This window comes from Peromyscus maniculatus, chromosome 23 (assembly GCF_049852395.1).
Source record: "Peromyscus maniculatus bairdii isolate BWxNUB_F1_BW_parent chromosome 23, HU_Pman_BW_mat_3.1, whole genome shotgun sequence".
Lineage (NCBI taxonomy): Eukaryota > Metazoa > Chordata > Mammalia > Rodentia > Cricetidae > Peromyscus > Peromyscus maniculatus.
In genome coordinates this window covers 27,723,694-27,745,996 of record NC_134874.1, presented here as the reverse complement: position 1 = coordinate 27,745,996, position 22,303 = coordinate 27,723,694, and the positions used below count along the sequence as shown (strand labels likewise).

At 52.1% G+C, this 22,303-nt stretch overlaps 1 protein-coding gene across 2 annotated transcripts; it reads right to left on the bottom strand.

Moving 5' to 3' along the window:
- Window positions 1-4,337: 4,337 nt before the first annotated feature.
- Window positions 4,338-21,137, bottom strand: LOC102925430 (uroplakin-3b-like protein 1). 2 transcript variants are annotated; one of them, XM_006971400.4, is made up of 7 exons: window positions 20,997-21,137; window positions 11,772-12,026; window positions 9,347-9,499; window positions 8,951-9,170; window positions 7,680-7,756; window positions 7,311-7,419; window positions 4,338-4,613 (listed from the first exon to the last, which is right to left on the bottom strand). In XM_006971400.4, the coding sequence occupies exons 2-7, from the start codon at window positions 11,851-11,853 to the stop codon at window positions 4,514-4,516; spliced, it is 741 nt and encodes a 246-aa protein (XP_006971462.1). In that variant the 5' UTR covers window positions 11,854-12,026; window positions 20,997-21,137; the 3' UTR covers window positions 4,338-4,513. The 2 variants fall into 2 exon arrangements, with proteins under 2 accessions (XP_006971462.1, XP_076416545.1); XM_076560430.1 differs by lacking the exon at window positions 20,997-21,137 and adding an exon at window positions 14,939-15,289 and having other exon boundaries at window positions 4,343-4,613.
- Window positions 21,138-22,303: the final 1,166 nt, after the last annotated feature.

The following is a 22,303-nucleotide window of genomic DNA, read 5'->3' as shown; positions in this document are numbered from 1 at the left end:
AATACACACAAACATACACACAAATACACACACATATACACACACATACACAAACACACAAAACCACATACACACACACACACACACACACACACACACACACACACACAATGGCAACCACGCTGTGCTGGGCTCTCCATGTGTAGCTGAGGTCGACTTTGGCCTTAGGTCCCAAGGCAGTGGATTGCATCTCTGTGGCAGGGCTGTCTCTGTGGGAGGAAGCAAGGCACCTACCTGGTCCAGGACACAAGCTGGCCTGGACCGGTCCGGGGTTTGATGTAAGGACCAGAGGACCTCGGAATGGAGCGGATGCAGGACTCGGCAGATCTAGGTTCAATGGGTCGCCTTGAAGGACCATGAGACTGTGTAACGGAGTGGATGGGAACGGAGAACACATAAGACAGCTAAGGAGAAGTTGGGGGCCGTTAGCACCAACAAGAGACAGCTGACGTGTGCGGCTGTCGCCAGAAACAAGATTTTGAGAAAGTCAGTCATGAAGGTTTGTGCCTGCAATCCTAGCACTCACGAAAAATAAATAACTAAATGTAATTTAAAATGAAAACGAAAAACAAGGCTTGGGGATGTGGCTCAGTGGTTAGAGCGCTTGCCTAGCATGCAGGAAGCCCTGGGTTCCACCCCCAATGCCCATAAAATTGTGTGATGGCACACCCCTGTGATTTCAGCACTCAAGAGGTAGAGAGGCAGGAGGATCAGAAGTTCAAGGTCATCCTCAGCTACATAAGGAGTTTGAGGACAGCCTGGGCTACATGAGGCCCTTCCTGTCTCAAATAAAAAAAATAAATCCCATTCTTGTCCTTTGTCCTACTGTGTGTCCAGGAGCTTGGCTTCTGATTAGGCGTAGCCCAGGGCAGGACAGCAGAAGGTGCTTGCGTCCTCAGGCTCTTTTTGGGGGGTTTGTTTCCCCATCTTTCAGGATAGGTCCTGGCCCTTTCCAGGACTACTGTGTGCACCCATCATTCTTGGGGCTCAGGGGTTCCTGCTAGCCCTAGGCCACCCACACCCCTCCTCTCTGTAAACACTCTCAATTGCTCTTCCGGACAAATGACCGTCTGTTTCCTGCCATGGGTGGCTCATTGGGGGCGTGGCTCATTGGGGTGTGGCTCATTGGGTCGTGGCTTAAGATCTACCAAGCAGAAGGCTTTAAGGATCACTTCATTCAACCTTGGCCTTTCTTTCCCTCTCTTTTTTGTTTGTTTGTTTGTTTTTAAGATGGGGGTCTCACGTAGCCCAGGCTAGCCTCAAATCACAGGCGTGCACCTGCACCGTTACATCAGGATTACGCAGTGCTGGCAATGGAACCCAGGACCGCATGTATGACAGACAAGCACTCTGCCAACTGAGGCCCATGCTTGACGCCCCCTCCCCTTGCCCTTTAGAGACAGGATCTCCTGTTACCCCAGCTGGTCTTGAACTTCTGACTCTCCCATGGCTACCTCCCATTCCTGGGATGAGGTGTGTGTTGCCATAACCAGTTTCTACTTCAGCTTTTGACCTGGGCGGAGGGGCGAGGTCTAGACTGAGTAAGAGGCTATCCAGGATCACCCAGAGTGAAAAGACTATGGAGGGGCTGAGGGTGCTGACCAGTCTGGGCTACAGAGAGAGACCCTGTGTGGTGGTGCATGTCTTTGATCCCAGCATTTGGGAGGCAGAAGCAAGTTATAGGCCAGCCAGGGGTAACAGTGAGAGCCTGTCTAAAAAAAGAGAACGGAGGGAGGGAGGGAGGGAGGGAGGGAGGGAGGGAGGGAGGGAGGGAGGGAGGGAGGGGAAATGAGAAGGGCAGAGAGATGGCTCGGTGGTGAAGAATGCTTGTTGCTCTCGCAGAGGATCCAGGCTACGTTCCCAGTGCCCACACGGTGCTCACAGCCATCCTTAGCTCCCGTCCTAGGGGCTCTCATGCATCAGACATACACGTACATCCATGCGGGCAAAACGTGCATACACATGAAATAAATAAATAAAAGGCTGGGTGGGCATGATAAGGCATGACTGCGATCCTGCATCTTGGGAGATGGACACGGGAGGATTAGTTCAAGGTTATCTTTAGCTACATAGTGACTTGGAGACAAGCCTGGGCTACATGAGATTCTGTCTCATAAATAAATAAATAAATAAATAAATAAATAAATAAATAAATAAATAAATAAATAAATAAATAAATAAATAAATAAATGAAAGGCTCTAGAGAGGCCCAGGGTGGAGCCCTGTTTATTCTCTAAGCCTTCCTGTTTCTCCCAGCTAAATTACTACTCAGTCACTTGAGAGCTTCCTCCATAGAGGAGCCTTATCTATCTGTTCAGGATCAGGAACTACTTAGGGCCATTAGCAGGCACCGGGGAACCCAGCCAGCCGTACCTCGCCTGACTTCCTGCCTCCCGGGGCGAGACCCTACGTGTGGCACCAGCGATCACCGCCCCGCCTCGGGTCATGCTGTCCCTAAACTGCTCGGCAGAAACCTGCTGTCGCTGTTGTCTGGGCACCCCGCCCTTGTCCACCTGGCACAGGTGTCCTGCCCGGTCACCCAGGCCACAGCGCTCCAGGAAGCCTCCGCTGTGGGTCTTTCCAACAGCTGAGGGCAACGCCCCCTGCATCCCCGCCCTTGGCAACCAGGGAAATCGTGGGGGGCAGAGCCTTACCGGGCATCTGCGGTGTGGAGCAGGGTTGATGATGATACGTCCTGTGTGGCCTGGATTAGGTTGCAGGCTGGGGTGGGTCTGTTTTGCTTCGAGCAGAGCTGATACTAGTTTTGGAAACCACAACTTCATACGGGTATCCTGCCCCCAGCCCCCAGCCCCGTCTGGGCTTCTCCATCTGGAAGTGTGGGTTGTACCAAGTACAGTTCCAAGCTAAACCCTAACTTTTCTTTTTCTAGATTTTTGTTAGTTAAAAACAAAGAAACGACAAACAAACCAGGGTCTCTCTCTATGTAGCCCTGCCCATCTTAGAACTCACTAGGTAGACTGGGCTGGCCTTGAACTCACACAGATCCACCTGCCTCTGCCTCCCAGCTTTCCAAGGGCTGGGATTAGAGGTGTGCACCCCCACACCTTTTGAGTCCCTCAGTGGGACCAGGAGCTGGCTGATCGCTCTAGACTGCCCGGAGATCCACCCACATCAGCCTTCGGAGCTCCGTGATTACCATTGTGTGCTACCTTGCCTCTTCTGTAAGTTCTGGGGACCACCTCCGGTGCTCATGCTTGCCTGGCAGGCACTTTACCGACTGAACCACCTGCCCAGCTTCACTCCTGGCCTTTGATAGGATGCTGGCCAAGCAGGATAGTGGTGAAGGCTTCTTCTGGGTCCATGGTCTCTACTATCTACAGGCTTCTTGTTTACAGGTTCAGTTTTCCTGTGGGCCAGGGAGACCACTGTTTGATGGTAGGGGACATGGGTAACTCGGCAGGCCTCAATCCTGAGTCTTCCTTTCTTTTTATTCTATTCTATTTGTTTGTTTGTTTATTTATTTATTTATTTATTCTTTTGTTTCTTTCTTTCTTTCTTTCTTTTTTTTTTTCGAGACAGGGTTTCTCTGTGTAGCTTTGCGCCTTTCCTGGGACTCACTTGGTAGCCCAGGCTGGCCTCGAACTCACAGAGATCCGCCTGCCTCTGCCTCCCGAGTGCTGGGATTAAAGGCATGCGCCACCACCGCCCGGCTTATGGTTTTTTTTTTTTTTTTTTCAAGACAGGGTTTCTCTGTGTAGCCCTGGCTGTCCTGGAACTCAATTTGTAGACCAGGCTGGCTTTGAATTCTCAGAGATCTGCCTGATGGGGGATTAGGCCAGGCACCAAAACTACACAGAGAAACTCTGTCTCAAAAAAAACAAAAACAAAAACAAAAACCAAACAACAAACAAAACAAAACAAAAAACCCAGGTGCAACAGCCTGTGTTTGTGAGCCCAGGGCTGGAGAGACAGGGACCTCTGGGACTCAGTGGCCAGGCAGCTGAAAGGGACTGGTGAACTCCAGGTTCACTGACAGACCCAGTCTCAAAAAAAAAAAAAAAAAAAAAAAAAACAAGGCGGGGCTGGAGAGATGGCTCAGCAGTCAAAAGCACTGGCTGTTCTCACAGAGGACTCAAGTTAAGTTCCCAGCAACCACACAGTGGCTAACAATTATAAGTGGAACTCCAGTTCCAAGGAATCTTCTTCTGGCTTCCTGGGGCACCAGGCACACATGTGGTGTATACAAATGCATGCAGGCCAAACAGTCATACATATAAAACCCAAATTAAAAAAAAAGCAAGGTGGAGAGAGAGAGAGAGAGATGGGTTTCTACACGCACACACATACATGAGCACGTGTGTGCACACATACAGAGAGAGAATGGCAGGGAGGTGAGCCCAGGTATATGTGAGATAAATACAAAGATAGTAGGGAAATTTATTTCTGATAAGCTTTGGGCTAAAAGCATTTCCCCCTAGAGTTCCAGAAACTTCCAGGCAGGCCCCAGCTCAGGCTCAGCCGCTTGGCCCCTGGAGAAAGCCCTGGGAACTTCTCAGGAACTCCGCTCGGCTCGAAGGCTGTCCGTGTGGTGGGTGTGATATCGTCTCATGCGAACTTGCTGCGCTGGGCTGGACACAGGGATTCTCCAGCAGCTTTGGAAATTTGGGTGGGAGAAAACGGGAGAGAAGGATTGATGAAGGGTCTTAACTCTGCTTCACTTTTGTGTGGATTCCAGGGGTGAAACTGATGTGGGGAGTTTAGAGAAGAATAACAGGGTTCTCTTTCATGAAAACAGCCCCGCCAGCTGAGTTCCTAGCTCCCTTGCGCAATGGTTTGAAGCTCTAGAAAACCACAGTGGGGTTTAAACAGGACCCTTTAAAGTTATTGTTATTGTTGTTGTCGTTATTAGTTTGGAGTTGCGTGTGTGTGTGTGTGTGTGTGTGTGTGTGTGTGTGTGTGTGTAAGAGCACACGTGGGCCAGTGAGATGGCTCAATGCGTGAGGGAGCCTGCCACCAAGCCTGAGGGCTTGAGTTCGATCCCTGGGTCCCTCATGGTTGAAGGAGAGAATCGACTCAAAAGAGTTGTCCTCTGACTTCCACATGTGTGTTGTGGTACACTCGTGCCCACACGCAAAATAAATAAATCAAGTGGAACATAAAAAACAAAACAGAACTTTACAATCGGCTCCTTCCTCTCTGTCATTTTGTGCATTTTTATGTGTGTTTATTTATTTTTTATTTTATTTTATTTTGAAATAAGGTCTTTTTTATTTTTGGTTTCTTGAGACAGGGTTTTCTGTGTAGCTTTGCGCCTTTCCTCAAACTCACTTGGTAGTCCTGGCTGGCCTTGAACTCACAGAGATCCACCTGGCTCTGCCTCCTGAGTGCTGGGATTAAAGGCGTGCGCCACCACCGCCCAGCTGGACTAGAACTTCCTTATAGACCAGGCTGGCTTTGAACTCATAGACTCATAGAGATCTACTGGACTCTTCCTCTCGAGTGCTGGGATGAAAGGCCTGTGATGTCATATCCAGCTTTCTCTCTGTCCCTTTCAAACTGTACTGGCAGGAGTGAAGATAATCTTTTTTTTTTTTTTTTTTTTTTTTTAAGATAGGGTCTCAGTTAGCCCAGGTTGGCCCTCAACTCCTTATGTGATGGAGGTTGGCCTTGAACTCCTGATCCTCCTGCCTCTACCTCTGAAGTGCTGGAATTACAGGTGTGCACGGGCACGAATATCTGTTTTAAGCGGTGCTGGGGATACCTTTGTGTGTGCTAGGCAGGCACTCTATCAACTCTACCACTGCACCCTTGGCCCAGGAATAAAGACATACCTATGCCCCCCCTTTGGCTATCAGACTATAAAACAATGGATCCCAAGAAATTCCTCACGAGTCTCATGCTGGGGAAGGAAAGGCCTGAAGCCTGGTGCCAGCCAGAGAGTAGCCAAAGACAGTGGTGGATGGGCAGTGATGGCTGGGACCACACTTCACCAGGATTGCCCAGCCATGCCCATTCCTTACCCCCTCTATTTAAACCTAGACCGTACGTCAGGATCTTGTCAGGATCCCAGAGATCGACTCAGCGAGTCATTGGGTCTCTTTGTTACTCTTTCCTGTTGAATACATCTCCTTTCTCTTTCTCTGCCTTCGACTATTTTTGATTTACTTTATTCTACTACTTTGAAGTGTGTGTGTGTGTGTGTGTGTGTGTGTGTGTGCGTGCGCGCACGCGCGTGTGTAGAGGCCAGGGGCATTGATCCCTCTGGAGCTGGAGTTTCAGGTGTTTGTGAGCCGTCGAACGTGGGTGCTGGGGGCAGAACTCAGCACTAAGTGTCGTACACACTCCTAACCACTGAGCTATCTTTCCGGCCCCTGCCTCTCATTCTTACCCGGCTTTCTAATGGGCCCGTCCAGGATTGATGATGGAAACTAGCTTGCTAGGGCTGCCAGCCCGAAGGCTTTGACCCTAATAGGTCCAGTAATACCTGCTTAGTGCCCGGCCCCACCCTAAATCCAGGGGTCCTCTAAACCAGTGCTTCTCAACCTTCCGGCCACCGCGACCCTTTAACACAGGCCCTCATGTGGCGGTGACCCCCAACCATAACATTGTTTTCATTGCAGCTTACTTCATAACTGCAAGTTTGCTACTGTTATGAACTGCAATGTAAACACCCGCTATTCGGGATGTCTAATATGTGACCCCAGTGTAAGGGCCGTGCATGTGCACGGGGGTCGGGACCCACAAGTTGAGAGCCACTGCTGTAAATAGTATCAGTAGGTCTCTTTTGATCACACTCCACTGCCGGTTCCCACGGGTCTGTGAGGCGCAGTTCAGCTCCTCTGCTGGACACCTCGACTCCCTGCTCATGCCTGCTGGCAAACTGCCTCTGTCTCCCGGAGCCTCCCCCGACACCTCCCCACACCCCTGCCTCCCCTTCACCGAGATGCCTCTCCAAGTCTCTCCAGGCGTTGGGTGTCTTTTCTTCTGGGAAGTTTTGTGCCAGCCAGCCCCCAGTACTCCAGCTCTCAGCCTGAGATCTCAAAGCAAAGGCTTCCAGTGGACTGAGCCTGAACGCAATTCACCTTTCTTCCTGGGGGTTGGGGGGGTTGGGAGAGAACCTCACTTTTGGAGGTTTTCTGACTACCCGCTCGCAATTCCACATACTGCCGCGAGGGGGCAAGCGGCAACCGCTGAGAAACCAGGCCTTTGATGGCGACCAGGGAGAGGGATTGCAGATCTCTTCGCCTAACCTTCGGGGCGAACAGCTTCATCAGACAACGGCAAGAAACGACCGAGGCTACTGCTGGGGGGCGGGGGGGGGCGGGACAGCACCAACCCTGTCCACTCACCAAGCAGCTATGATCAGGACGAGGAAGACCACTAGCAAGATTGACAAGAGGGCAATGATGATCACAGTACTCTTGCTCCGGGACTCTGGGGCTCCTTGGAACGTTTGGGCTACACAGGCGAGAAAGAAAAAAATTATTTACACGCCCCCCCCCCCAAAAAAAAGGACCATTTAGGCAGCTTCCAGACCAACTATCCTGTGTGCACTGGGGACATGTGAGAATCGAACAGGGACAGACTAGAGGAGGGGTAAAGGCAGAGAATAGGCTAACACCGCTTCCTGATGGGGGAGACCTACCTTCCCCAGCCCCCGATGTCCCCAGGTCCCTTAGCACGCCCTCTACCTTTTGAGATGCTCTTATGTCCCATACCTTGCTGCAGATGGATGTCCTTGGACCACTTCGTCTCAGCCGCAGGTCCCGTGGCATTCATGGCCAGGAACTTCACTCTGAATAGGAGACCAGCATTGGTGGTGGAGACTCCCCACACTCCTGAAACCCTCAGCTCCTGATGCCTGGGATCCTGTCCTCTGGGGAGAGCAGCCTGAGCGGGACTAAGGAGCACAGCCCCAGAGCCCAAGAGAAGCTGCAGCCTATTGGAGCTGTGTGATACGGGTGATGGCCCTCGCTGTGTGTGCGCATTGAGATCTCTCGATACCAAACACGAGCAAATCAAACATGTGTGTGGGGAGAAAGAGGACCAAACCTAGTCTCCACCTGTGGATGCCTGGTCTGGATGAGGGACGATCCATGTGCCTGGTCAGGTCCTCCCATGGCGGGTGAGGGCTGAGTTAGGATTGCTACTTTAAAAAGATGTGAGAAGGCGTGCCGGGCGGTGGTGGTGCACGCCTTTGATCCCAGCACTCAGGAGGCAGAGCCAGGCGGATCTCTGTGAGTTCGAGACCAGCCTGGGCTGCAGAGTGAGTTCCAGGAAAAGCTCCAAAGCTACACAGAGAAACCCTGTCTCAGAAAACGGGGGGAAAAAAAGATGTGAGAAGGTCTTAAGAGCATATTTCACCATGTCAGGTAGCTCAGCTGCCTGTAACTCTAGTTCTAGGGGATCAGACTTAGGTAGCTTCTGAGGGAACCCACATCCATGTGAACAAACACACACACATAGTTTAAAATCTTTTTTTAAAAAATCTTTTTTTCTTCCTTTCTCCTCCTCCTCCTCCTCCTCCTTCTTCTTCTCCTTCTTCTTAAAGAAGGAAAAAAGGCCCAGTGCTTAAGAGCACGTCTTGTTGTTGCAAAGGACCCAAGTTTGATTCCCAGCATCCACAGGAAGGCTCATCACCTCCTTGGGCACCATGGACATATATAGTACAGACGTACATGTAGGCAAAACAGTCATACACATAAAACGTACATGTAGGCAAAACAGTCATACACATAAAACAATACAAATAAATTTAAAAAAGAAAGAAGGATGTAAGGACCTGCCTATGATCCCCCAGTGAGAGGGTGGGGGTGTGCTTCCTCCGTGTCCCAGTTTCCACCCCAAGCACCACTAACATACATAAATAAGAAAAGAAGGAAGGAAAAATACTGGGGAACCCAGACACCCCCATTTAACCCCAATGAACCATCCAGCTGCCCTGGGTGTTTGTCCCAGGCAGGGCCCCTCCCCTGTCTTTGCTGCTCACCTGTAGGGGCCGGCACCTGGAAGAGGAGGATTACAGCCCCAGGACGTGGAAGAGCACTGGGTATCATTGCCAACACGGAGGACTCGAAGCTGGCTGCCAGACTGGCTGCCCTGGTAGTGTACCCGGCTGGCCCTCATTGTGACGTAGTAGCCATTGAGGTCAAAGCTGGCAGGGGCATGTGTGTCCTCTATCTTCTGCGGGGCAGTAAAGTTCTGGGTGGCTGAGGGTGGCACCGAGGGTCAGCCAGTGGGGATCACATGGTTCCATGCTGGCAGGCTTGACAGCCTTTCCCAGCCACGGCCCCCAAAGCACCTCCTGCCCACCTCCCCCTGCCCGCTGCACCTCTCAGCCCCCAGGTCTGTTTGCCCATGTCACAGTGAGAAAGCCAGCACGTACCGTTGCTGTGAGCCACCACCAGCCAGATGGGGTCTGGGTCAGAAAGGCTGACATTCTCAAACTGGCCCAGGGGCTGCTCCAGGGTGAAGGTAGACTGTGTGAGCCTTCCCAGCAGGGTGGTGTTAGCGAGCTGGGGGATGTAGTTAATGCTCTCTGGAGAGAGTGGGAAAAGAGGCCAGAGGAGGCTGAGTACATCAGTCCAGCGTTAACCACAGCAGGACGGACCTGCTCCGGAGCCCCAGTCCAACCATTTTTTTTCCACCACGGTTTTATTAATTGATTAATTCATTGATGTATTTATTTATTTATTCTCTCTGTCTTTTTATCTCTGTCTGTCTCTCTGTCTCACTCTGTGTGTGTGTGTGTGCATGTGTGCTTACATACCCATGTGTGCCACAGGTCAAGGACAATTTTGGGGACCTCGTGGGTCCCGGGGAGCAAACTCAGATCATCAGGCTTAGGCAAGGGTCTTTACCAGCTGAGCCATTTTGCCAATCCAAATTTAAGGAATCTTTATGGCAGGTGTCCTTGGGGGGCTGTAGAGCACCTGGGTCCCCCCTCTCTTGACAGCCTATTGGGGAGGGGTACTGTATCCCTGGGGTGATGGCCAAGGAATGGCAGGTGGACAGAGGGAGGTTCAGGAGACTCAGATTCCCTGGGTGTCCCTCCGGCTCAGGTCAGTGGTCCAGGCTCCTTTGTTGATGAGAAAAAACAAGAGCTGGAGAGATGATTCGGGATGCAGTAAAGCGCTTACCTCCCAAGCAGGAGGACATGTGTTTAGATTCCCAGAACCCATGTCACAAGTCAGCCGGGCACCTGCAATCCCAGAGACAGTGAGATGGGAGGCCGGGACAAGAGGGTCCCTCGGACCGGTGGGAAGACTGGCCTGGCCCACATGGCGAAGTTCCTGGCCAATGGGAGACCCTCTCTCAAAGAGAGTGGGGGAAAGACCCTGAATACCAGCATCCACGGTCATCTGCTGACCTGTACACACCCCACAGAGCCACACACCTGTACCCTCATGTGCATATGTGTGCGCGCGCGCACACACGCACGCGCACACACACACACACAGAAAGAGAGACAGACAGACAGACAGACAGACAGACAGAGACAGAAGGAGACAGAGAGAGGTGATCTGCATGGAAGGGGCAGAGGGGGGGGGCACACAAATGTCCCCTGGACTGAGACCCTAGCTTGGGACACAGATCGTCTAGTGGGGTCAGAGGCTAGCTCATTCACAGACATCGTGCTCCCTTCTCAGAGTTCTGCCCCCTCCCATCATCTTCCATCCTCATCGTGGTCACATGACCAACACCATCGTGGTCGCACGACCAGTGTCTGTCCTTTAAATCCTCATCCCTTTTGTCCCCTTCTCAGATCCATCCATACAGCTTCATATGCTACAGGGGACCCCAGGGGAGCACCAACGGCTTTCTCCTGGGAGAAGCTCGGCCCTCCCCTCAACCCTCCCCGAGTCCTCCCTCACCCAGGACCAAAGCCAAGGTGTGCCTCCAACTCCAAGCCCCTAACACTGGGACAATAAGAAGGATGAAGTGGACTTTTGTGCAAGTCTCGTGTCAATTCAGGGCTGCGGAGATGGCTCAAGGGGAAAGTGGTTGCCTTGCAAACCTGAGGACATGAGTTCTAATCCCCAGCATGCACATAAAAAGCCAAGTGTGGTGGCGAACGTCTGGAAGCCCAGCTATGGTGGAGACAGGCAGGTCCCTGGAGACTGACACCTGAGGTGGTCGTCTGAGCTCCACATGCATTGCCATCTCCACAATGTCTATTTGTCTGTCTGTCTTTTTGTCTGTTTGAGACAGGGTTTCTCTGTGTAGCCCTGGTTGTCCTGGAACTCACAGAGATTCATTCGGCCTGATAAGCTGAGTTCTGTGCCCAGGATCTCCTGACAGTTGGCCTCTGACCTCTATACTTGCCTCACAACATGCATTCACCAATCCCCATACACACACAGACACACAGACACACACACACACACACACACACACACACACACACACACACACACACACTAAACAAACAAAAACAAAGCCCCTGTCCTACCTGAGAGGACTAGAGTATCCTGTATACAACAGGTAGTTAACATTTGCTTAATTTGAGGGAAGAGGAATGGGGGTATGGAGAGGAGGGGGTTACTCAGGAGCCATTAGTAAAAATGTGGGCGTGAGAATCCCAAAGAGAGAAGCAGCGTTCTTACTCTTCAGTGTGTGTGTGGGTGTGAGGGACAGACGTCCGTCTGTGACTGTGTGAGGTGGGCCGAATGCCTTGACATACCCAGAAACCCAGTCCACAACCAAGGGAAGGGGCTCTGGAGTGCCCCCCCCAGAGCTTCAAAGGAAGTCTTCCCTCCCCCAGAGGGCTGAGGAAGTGGGGCTACCCTGCACTCCTCAGCTTCACTCACCCAGAGCTGCCCCAGGCTGGACCCGAGTCACCAGCAGCAACAGTGGCATCAGCAGCAGAGACTGTCTCTCACGGAGCGCCATGGCCGGGATGCCAGTCCTTCCTCCCAGGTCTGCCTGCAGTGGGTCCCAGGTGCTCTCTCTGGGCTGGGCTGCTGCCGCTTTGGGGGGTGCCCCCTCCTCCCATGTAACTGGTTGGACAGGTTCACGGGCTGATTCTATAAGCTCTGGAGGATTCAGTATCACTAGGGATGGGTCTGAAGAGAACAGAACAATGAGAGACTAACCAGGACACGTGCGCCCCACTCCAAGAGGACCTGGCTGGGAGGGGCCAGGTATGGGGCAGGCAGCTCTCCCCAGTGAGGGAGAGAGTCCCTTTATCTTCTAGACAAGGGACACAGAAGGTAGGTGTCCCTTCAAGATCACCTAAGCTCACTGGCAAAACTTTGAGGTGGTCCTAGCAAATGCTGGCCTGGGACTGATTCTCTCTCTCTCTCTCTCTCTCTCTCTCTCTCTCTCTCTCTCTCTCTCTCTCTCTCCCTCTCTCTCTCTCCCTCTCTCTCCCCTCTACTTTAAGATAGTCTCTAAGCTGGCCTCAAACTCAGTATATAGCCAAAGATGGCCTTGAACTCCTGACCTTCCTTCCTGAGTGCTGGGATTACAGGAGAGCGTCACCACAGTTAGCAAGCCACAGTGTATATCCACATAGATAATATTCTATATCTCTGTGTATGTGTGAGAAATGTATGAGAAAGGTGACAGATAGACAGACAGACAGACAGACAGATAGACAGATAGACTGATGATGGCTTAGCGAATAGATGTTATATAGATGATAGGTAGAGAATAGGTAGATAGATGGATAGATAGATGCATACATACATACATAGGTTGAGACGTAGCTCAGTGATAGAATTCTTTCCTGGCATGTAAATGGCTCTGGGTTCTTCCCCAGAATCACAAATATATGGGAGGCGGGTGTATACATACATACATACATACATACATACATACATACATACATACATACATATTCTCTCTCTCTCTCTCTCTCTCTCTCTCTCTCTCTCTCTCTCTCTCTCTTTCTCAAAAGGAAGTTGAAAGCAGTCATCAGAACAAGGAGCCAGATGCAGTTAGTGTCTCACACCTGTAATCCCAGCACTCGGGAGGTGGACACAGGGGGACGAGGAGTTCAGGGTCATCCTCAGCTACACAGCTACAGTACACCCCGTCTAAAACCAAATCAACCGAACAGGGCGGAAAGGGTGCTGCTTGCAAAAGCATGGTCTTGCTCATCCTCTCTCAAGTCCCCAGAACCGGGCAGGGTCAGCCTCCCGATGAATCGTATCATACAGATGAGAGGATGTTTCCGTCAGGGAGGGTAACACCTGCACCCTCAGGCGGGTCAGCCAGGTCAGCCGTGACTCTAGGAAGCAGCCCAGCTCTCCCAACACCCAGGCAGGCTGCTGCTCGCTCCCCTTCCATGTCTAATTCAAGGCAAACAATTCATTAACTTCTCATGTTCCCATCTCCATTCCATCCCTGCCCACTGCCCCAGGCTTCCGCTCTAGCCAGTACAGCAGAGACCCTTGTCTTAGCTACCTACGGTGGATAACAAATGACCCAGAACTAAGTACTGAAAGGAATAAACACTTTTTTTTCTTTTCTGTTTTTTTCAATCTACAGTCTTTTTTCTCCTTTCTTTTTCTTTTTTAAAAAGAGTTTTATTTATTCAGCCAGGTGGCACATGCCTTTAATCCCAGCACTCGGGAGGCAGAGGCAGGCGGATCTCTGTGAGTTCGAGGCCAGCCTGGGCTACAGAGTGAGTTCCAGGACAGGCTCCAAAGCTACACAGAGAAACCCTCTCTTGAAAAAACAAACAAAAAACAAGCAAACAAACAAAAAGATTTATTTACTCGTGTATTTTATGTATGTTGGCTGAGTCTTCATGCACACCAGAAGAAGGAATATGATCCCATTACAGGTGGTTGTGAGCCACCACGTGGATGCTGGGAACTGAATTCCGAAACCTCTGGAAGAGCAGCCAGTGCTCTTAACCGCGGAGCCATCTCTCCAGCGCCCCTTTCTTTTTGTTATTTGCCATTGCATTAATTATTTATCTTTGTGTATGTGCATGTATGACATGTGTGCGTGCCATGGCTCCTGTGTGGAGGTCAGAGGACAACTTTCCCCTTCCTCCTTGTTGAGTCAGGGTCTTTCTGGTTTCTGTTGCCATATTGTGTCATACTCCAGGGTAGCTGGCCCAGGAGGTCTGGGTGATTCTCCTGTTTCCACTTCCCATTTCAGCATAGAAGTGCTGGCATTACAGATGTGCACTCCTGTATCTGGCCTTTTTAAAAAATGTTTACGTGTGTGTGTGTGTGTGTGTGTGTGTGTGTGTGTGTGTGTGTATGTGTGTGTGTGCACATGTGTGTGTGCACACGCACCTGCTAATGTAGAGATCAGAGGACAACACTGTGGAGTCCGTTCCCTCCTCCCACCAGGCATCGTGGGAACTGCCCAGTTCGTGGCAGTGGGAGTATGTAGTAAGGTCGTTCACATCATGATGAACCAGGAAGCGGAGAGAGCTCAGGATAACCTTTGCAGACCCACCTCTGGAGATCTGTTTCTGCAACTAGACCCCGCCACCTCCACTACGTTCCCAAGCAGGGCCACCAGCTGGGGGCCAAGTACTCAAGGCATGAGCCTCTGGGGGACATTTCAGACTTAAGCCGGAATGTGGTAGCTGCCTCTTGCTCCATTAAACCGAGGGCAGGGGTCATCCTGTTTAGCTCCACCTGGTTCCTGCTGGGTCTATGATCTGGCAACTAGACTTGTCCGAAAACTGGTAATATGGAAACGTCTCTGCTCAGTGTGTCTGGCTGTGCCCAGGCCTGCTGTTTTTTGCTTCCCAGCATCAGGTGGATGGCCAGAACAGCATGGCTTCTTCCCTTCTGGGTCCTAGAAGGGCCCAGCACTAGTGAAAACTAGCATGAAGGGAGTGGTCCTGGGACCCAAAAGGGGCCAGCTGGTGGCCATGCCAAGCCCCGGGGAATACTCCACCCCTTTTGACTTTTCTTGCTGTGTACCTTTGGGAGTGACTCACAAGGCAGGGGGCCCCTCACTTGCTGCTTCCTCATGCAAGTCAGGTAGAATTCCAAAGACTCACCCAACTCTGGGTCACCAAACAAAGACTCAGCTCCTTAGCAACCGTCACACCCACGGTCTGAGGAGGTAGACAGGGCAACTGTGCCTCCAGGGGTTGATCACGCTTGCCTCACGCCCTCTGAAGAGAGAGGGATCGGGGGCTTTTTTGGACCCAGAGAAAAAGCACAGAGTACTCCGTGCCCCCCACTCCAAACCCTTATCAAGTGGGAAATGCTCCAGAGTCCCTCAACCTCACCCCAGTCCTGAGTCTTTCTACGACAAGGTGGGCTTCAACCTCTACCAATTGTGCTGTGTGTCTCTTATGACAGGCAGCTTGTCACCCCCAAAGTCCCCTGAGAGCTTCCTGTACCCACCACCATAAACTAGGAAGTTCTTTCTCCATCAGGCTCAGCAGTGAAGCACCTGCCTAGAATCCCCCAGTGAGGGGCTGGGGTGTGTCTCAGTGGTAGAGCCCCTGCCTAGAATCCCCAGTGAGGGGCTGGGGTGTAGCTCAGTGGTAGGGCCCCTGTCTAGAATTCCCCAGTGAGGGGCTGGGGTGTGTCTCAGTGGTAGAGCACCTGCCTAGAATCCCCAGTGAGGGGCTGGGGTGTAGCTCAGTGGTAGGGCCCCTGTCTAGAATTCCCCAGTGAGGGGCTGGGGTGTGGCTCAGTGGTAGAGTGCTTATCTAGCATGTACAGGGCTCTGGGTTCCATCTCCAGTGTGGTAAATATAATCAAAAGCTACAAAAACAAACAAACAAACAAACCATCAAAACCACCACCACCAACAAGAACAGGCATGATGGCACAAGTCTGAAATCTCTCTCCCAGGTTGAGGCCATCTTGCATTCCCAGGAAATTCCAGGCTAGCCTGAGAAGCTTGCCTCCAAAATATGAAGAGGGGTTGGAGAGATGGCTCAACAGTTAAGAGTCCCGTTGCTCTTCCAGGGGACCCAGGTGCAGTTCCCAGCACCCATGTGATGTTTCCCAGATGTCTGTAGCTCCAGTGGACACAGTGCTCTCTCCTGACTCCACAGGTACCAGGCTGCAAGTGATACACAGCCAGCAAAACACTTGTACAAATAAAGAAACAGATTTAAAAAAAATTTTAAGTTCTTTCCTTAAAATATACCAAATAAATAAATAAATAAATAAAGTTCTTTCTTTTAGTAGAGCAAGTTTTTAATGGCATCATATAACATAGTGTCTTTAAATTAATTTTTGTTTTAGCCAGGTGGTGGTGGCGCACACTTTTAATCCCAGCACTTGAGAGGCAGAGGCAGGTGGATCTCCAAGTTCGAGGCCAGCCTGGTCTACAGAGTGAGTTCTAGGATATCCCTGGCTACACAGAGAAACCCAGTCTCGAAAAACAAAAAACTAAAATGGGGCCAAGTTTGTCAGCTCATACCTATAATCTCAGGAGGAATTGACTCTAGTTCCAGACCGGCTTGGGCTACTGAGCTACAGAAGGCTGGAAGCAGGGCCAGGATAGACCCTGCAAAGCCTGTGTCCAGGGACCTGCTTCCTTTAGGGAGGTCCCACCTCCTCCAAATCCCACAACTCAAAACACTGTCACCAGCCGGGGTCTGAGTGGGGACATTTCATTTTTTTTTTTTTTTTTTTTTTGATTTTTCGAGACAGGGTTTCTCTGTGTAGCTTTGCACCTTTCCTGGAACTCACTTTGTAGACCACGCTGGCCTCGAACTCACAGAGATCCACCTGGCTCTGCCTCCCAAGTGCTGGGATTAAAGGCGTGCGCCACCACCGCCCGGCGGAAATTTCATTTTTAAACCATAACAGACTCTGATTCGAACTTTCTCTGAAGATGTGAGGCCCTCTGTACTGAATCTGAGTGGCTCGAGACTGAGGTGCTGTCAGAGGACAGAGGGAGGAGCCTATGTCCGACCAGTCACCCCAGCAGCACCCTGGGAGCAGCCCGGTGGGGTATGCGTGGGAGTGCTACAACCACCACCTGAGCTCCTGTCCTCCTGCATCTCCTCAGACGCTTGGTTTATTTTGTCCTTTTTGCAGAGCTGAGGATTGAACCCAGGGCCTCACACAAAACAGGCAGGTGCTCTACCACTGAGCCACACCCCAGCTCCTCACTGGGGGATTCTAGGCAGGAGCTCTACCACTGAGCCACACCCCAGCCCCTCACTGGGGGATTCTAGGCAGGTGTTCTACCACTGAGCCACACCCCAGCCCCTCACTGGGGGATTCTAGGCAGGTGCTCTACCACTGAGCCACACCCCAGCCCCTCACTGGGGGATTCTAGGCAGGGGCTCTACCACTGAGCCACACCCCAGCCCCTCACTGGGGGATTCTAGGCAGGAGCTCTACCACTGAGCCACACCTCAGCCCCTCACTGGGGGATTCTAGGCAGGAGCTCTACCACTGAGCCACACCCCAGCCCCTCACTGGGGGATTCTAGGCAGGGGCTCTACCACTGAGCCACACCCCAGCCCCTCACTGGGGGATCCAAGCAAGAGTTTCTACTTCTGAGTGACATCCCAGTCCTTCACTTGCAGATTCCAACAAGGTGCTCTCTGTTGATCTGTGCCCTCAGCCCAAAAGACAATAGATTAAAACAAACAACGATGACAACAAGTATCATACTCTTCCACTGTAGCCCAGGCTAGCCTCAACCTCTTGCCTCAGCCTCCCCACTGCGAGATTACAAGCATGAACATCCAAGCCCAGCTCACCTTCCTGCTTTTTATTGCGTCTTTCTTAACCTGAGCAGCCCCACCTCATAGGGAAGACTTTGCATTGCCCTGATACTTGGGGTAGCCTTAGGGCAGCCCATGCCTTGTCCCAGGCTATCTCCCCTACCTACTTTATAAGGTTTTTTTTTTTTTTCAAGATTTTTATTTACCTTTTATTACGTGCATGTGTCTCTGTGGTGTGTGTGTGTGTGTGTGTGTGTGTGTGTGTGTGTGTGAGTGTGTGTGTATGATGTGCACCTGAGTGCAGGTGCCCTTGGAGGCCGGAGGCATCAGCTCCTCATGGGGCTGGAGCTGCAGCTGTAAGCCACCACATGTGGGCTTGGGAAGCGAACTCAGATCCTCGGCAAGAGCAATTGGTGCTCTTCTCTTAACTGCGGATCCTTCTCTCCAGTACTTTCCTGACCCGTGCTTTCACACTCCTGCATCGGCGGGCGGGTTGAGCACCTCACAGGATCAGCGGTGACACCTACCTCCTACCCCTCCTCCCTCCCCCCTCTGATGGCCCCGCCCCCAGGAAGCCCCTTTGTGCCCTACGTCACTCTGGGTCAGGCGCCTCCCTTGGGCTCCCACTACTGTTCATATTGTCCCCTCTTTCATGGCTCCTCTCCCCAGCACCGGACTCTCTAGGCTAGTTTCAGCTGCGTCTAGGGGAGGGCGTCCAGGAGAAGGTGTCAGAGATGTCTGGAGGACCAGTCCCTCCCTGGCACTCCCGGGGGCTCTCCCACTGCCTTGGCCCCGAGGCTTAGGAACGGAGCCACAGGTTGGGTTCCAGGCACAGGGGCTGAGGGGCCAAGCTGAGCCCAGGGGCTCCATGACACGCTTTGAGGAACTTGGCTTGTTTTCCTTGAGGAGCCTAGGGGGAGAGGGTTGGAGAGGGAGAGGCTGGTGATTAATGGCCATTCCTCTCGTCCCTCATTGGAGGGAAGCCAGGCAGAAGAATGGTTGTCAGGGCGACGCATTCTTTTCTTTCTCTGGCCTGTGTCTCTCACAAGGATTGGGAGGTCAAGAGTGCAGTATGAGATGCCAAAGGACCCTGGACATCTTCTGGGTTAAATGTTCATCTCACAGAGGGCAAGTGGAAGCCGGAAAAGATGGGCAGGGCTTCCTGGTGGGGCTAACCCAGCAACCGAGGCAGAGAGGCGGGTGTGGGCTCCACAGGACTCAGAGACATCTGGGCTGGGATAAGCAAGGAGGGGTGGGAGGGAGGGGCGGTCAGGACTGGGGTTCAGTAGCTCTGGCTTTTCTAGCTATCCCTGTCTGACCTCTGACCTCTAAACCCTCATTCACATCTCATACTCACACGCCATTTCTTTCTCTTCCTTCTCTCTCTCTCTCTCTCTCTCTCTCTCTCTCTCTCTCTCTCTCAAAACAGGGTCTTGTTCTATAGCCCAGGCTGACCTAGAACTTGAAGTAATCTTCCTCCTTAACACCCCCCCCCCGCCCCCCCGCTAGAATTATAGGCATGTCTTCAAAAAAATTGTTTTTGTTTTGTTTTTTGAGACAGGGTTCTCTGTGTAGCCTTGGCTGTCCTGGATCTCGCTCTGTAGACCAGGCTGGACTCGAACTCACAGAGATCCACCTGCCTCTGCCTCCCGAGTGCTGGGATTCAAGGTGTGTGCCACCACCATCTAGCCAAAAGTATTTTTAAGTTATTATTTTATTGTATGTGTATGGAGTGTTTTGCCTGCATGTGTGTCTGTGCACCATATGTGTGCCTGGTGCCTATGGAGGCCAGAAGAAGGCATCAGATCCCCTGGAACCCAGGTTAGCGATGGTTGTGTGGTTGTGAGCCACCGTGGTGGTGCAGGGTCCTCTGGAACAGCCAGTTTTCTTAACCACTGAGTCACCTCTCTCCGACCCCTAAGACAACTTTTATTGCATTTATTTATCGTATGTGTGTGTGTGTGTGTGTGTGTGTGTGTGTGTGTATGGGTGTGTGCATGGAGGAAGAGGCTGTGCTCAGGCCACAGCACATGCATGAAGGTCAGAGGACAACTTTTAGGAGTTGAGTCTCTCCTTCCCCGTGTGGGTTCGGGGGACTGGATTTGTGTCCTGGGGCTCGGCAGCCTTTACGGGTAGATGAGCGAGGGAGAGAGTTTCGTGAGGTGTGTTCCCACCCTGTGTTCCAACAGCTCTGATCTGCTGACTGATGAATCACTGTGGAGTCATACGCCCCAGTCCTGGATGTTTTTCCTTTTCTCACAAAGTACTTGTTTCTGACTGATGAGCCATGAAATAATGGGCCAATGGGTATCATGACACTTCCTTATATAGTGTCCTCAGGGATCATTTAAAAAAAATGTCATTTAATAAAAAGTTCTTGGCACCAGGGACCGTAGTAAAGCCCCTGCCTAGAATCCCCCAGTGAGGGGCTGGGGTGTGGCTCAGTGGTAGAGCCCCTGCCTAGAATCCCCCAGTGAGGGGCTGGGGTGTGGCTCAGTGGTAGAGCCCCTGCCTAGAATCCCCCAGTGAGGGGCTGGGGTGTGGCTCAGTGGTAGAGCCCCTGCCTAGAATCCCCCAGTGAGGGGCTGGGGTGTGGCTCAGTGGTAGAGCCCCTGCCTAGAATCCCCCAGTGAGGGGCTGGGGTGTGGCTCAGTGGTAGAGCCCCTGCCTAGAATCCCCCAGTGAGGGACTGGGGTGTGACTCAGTGGTAGAGCCCCTGCCTAGAATCCCCCAGTGAGGGACTGGGGTGTGACTCAGTGGTGGAGCACCTGCCTAGAATCCCCCAGTGAGGGGCTGGGGTGTGGCTCAGTGGTAGAGCACCTGCCTAGAATCCCCCAGTGAGGGGCTGGGGTGTGACTCAGTGGTAGAGCACCTGCCTAGAATCCCCCAGTGAGGGGCTGGGGTGTGGCTCAGTGGTAGAACACCTGCCTAGAATCCCCCAGTGAGGGGCTGGGGTGTGGCTCAGTGGTAGAGCCCCTGCCTAGAATCCCCCAGTGAGGGGCTGAGGTGTGACTCAGTGGTAGAGCCCCTGCCTAGCATGTGGGGGCCCTGAGTATAACCCCTGGCACCACCACAGAGTAATACTAAAAACAAACAATCCTTCACACTGGGTGTGGTGGCTTACATTTGTAATCCTAACGCTTGGGAGGTGGAGGAGAAAAATCACAAATTGGATGCCACCCTAGCTTACATAGGAGACCCTGTCTCAAGAAGAAAGGAATAAATGCAGGTGTGGTGACCCACACCTTTCACCCCCATCATTCAGGTGTCTGTGAGTTCAAGGCTAGCCTGGTCTACCTAGAGAGTTCCAGGTCAGCCAGGGCTACATAGTGAGACACCTTCTCAAAACAAAACAAATAAACAAGAAAACCCTCTTCACGACATGGTTGGCACTAGAGACCTAAAGACTCACCCCAAGGTTGGTCCCTGAAGTGCTGGGGACTGGCTGGTGTTGCTGGTGTGAGGAACTCTGGGGCAGAATGTCCTGCCAGGGTGTGAAGGGGCCCAGCGTAGCAGCGCCTGTTCTGGACAGGGCCGCTGGATTCTGCGATGTCTCAGCCGTAGCCTGGGGCGGGGTAGCACCGCTGGGTGGCTCCCCGCATGGCCTCCAGACGGGGTGGGAATCTGGCCATGAAACATCAGCCACTTGCCAACAGCCTTGTGCAGGTGACTGGCTATTAAAACAACCCTCTCCCGGCCAGCCGAGCAGGAGCTGTTCGCAGGGCGGGTATCCATCTCCTCTGGGCTCTCGGAGAGGTGCATGCATTCCTTTGGTAGTTTAGTCCACTCCACCTATGTAATCCCACGGCGGTGTCAAGTTCTCTCAGGGCTGGGCCAGACGTCCCTGGAAGAGCAGTGAGACTGTGAAGATGAACGCCTGTGAGGAAGAGCTGGCTTGTGCCATCAAGGCCAGTGTTTAAGTTTTTTGTTTATTTTTATTTTTTTTTAGATAGGGTCTCACTAGGTCACTCTGGCTGCCCTGAAACTTGCTATGTAGACCAGGCTGGCCTCGAACTCACTGAGGTCTACCTGCCTCTGCCTCTGCCTCCTGAGTGCTGGGATTAAAGGTGTGCACCATCATACTTGGCTCAATTTTTAAAATATATATATTTTATTTGTGTGTGTGTGTGTGTGTGTGTGTGTGTGTGTGTGTGTGTGTGTGTGTGTGCAAGTGCTTGTGGGTACCCAAAGATACCATAGAGGACTGGATCCCTGGATCTGGAGTTATAGGCAGTTGTGAGCCGCTGATGTAGGTGCTGGGAACCAAACCTGGGTCGTCTTGGAAGAGCTGCAAACATTCTTAACTGCGAGCCGTCTTTCCAGCATCCCTTCCTGGATTACTATCATTCTGCAGGAGAGGGGGTGTGGGTGATACCCCGGGGTGTGGGTGATGTCCTGGGGTGCGGGTGATGCCCCGGGGTACATGTGGAGGTCAGAGGCCAACTCTGTGGAGCCTGGTCCCCCCTTTCATTTCTCTGTGGGTCCCCAGGATCAAGCCCAGACTTCCTAGCTTTGGCCGCAAGTGTCTTTACCGGCTGAGCCATCCTGTCTACACTCCACAGCCAGCAAGAGCTGCACACCATGGGTTTTACAAGTGCTGCGCTGGGCTGTGCTGGGCTGTGCTGCTTTGGAAACTTTGGTTGCTCTTAAGGCTCTCCATTTTCTTGCCCCATCCCTCTGAAGGGACTAGGGAGGAGGGAAGAGCCACCAGACACTAGA

Coding starts and splice junctions, on each gene's coding strand:
- LOC102925430 (XM_006971400.4), bottom strand. CDS start 11,853: ATGGCGCTCCGTGAGAGACAGTCTCTGCTGCTGATGCCACTGTTGCTG. Junction 9,171..9,346: donor GGTGGTGGCTCACAGCAACG/GTACGTGCTGGC, acceptor TGCCACCCTCAG/CCACCCAGAACTTTACTGCC. Junction 7,420..7,679: donor GGACATCCATCTGCAGCAAG/GTATGGGACATA, acceptor TCGCCTGTGTAG/CCCAAACGTTCCAAGGAGCC.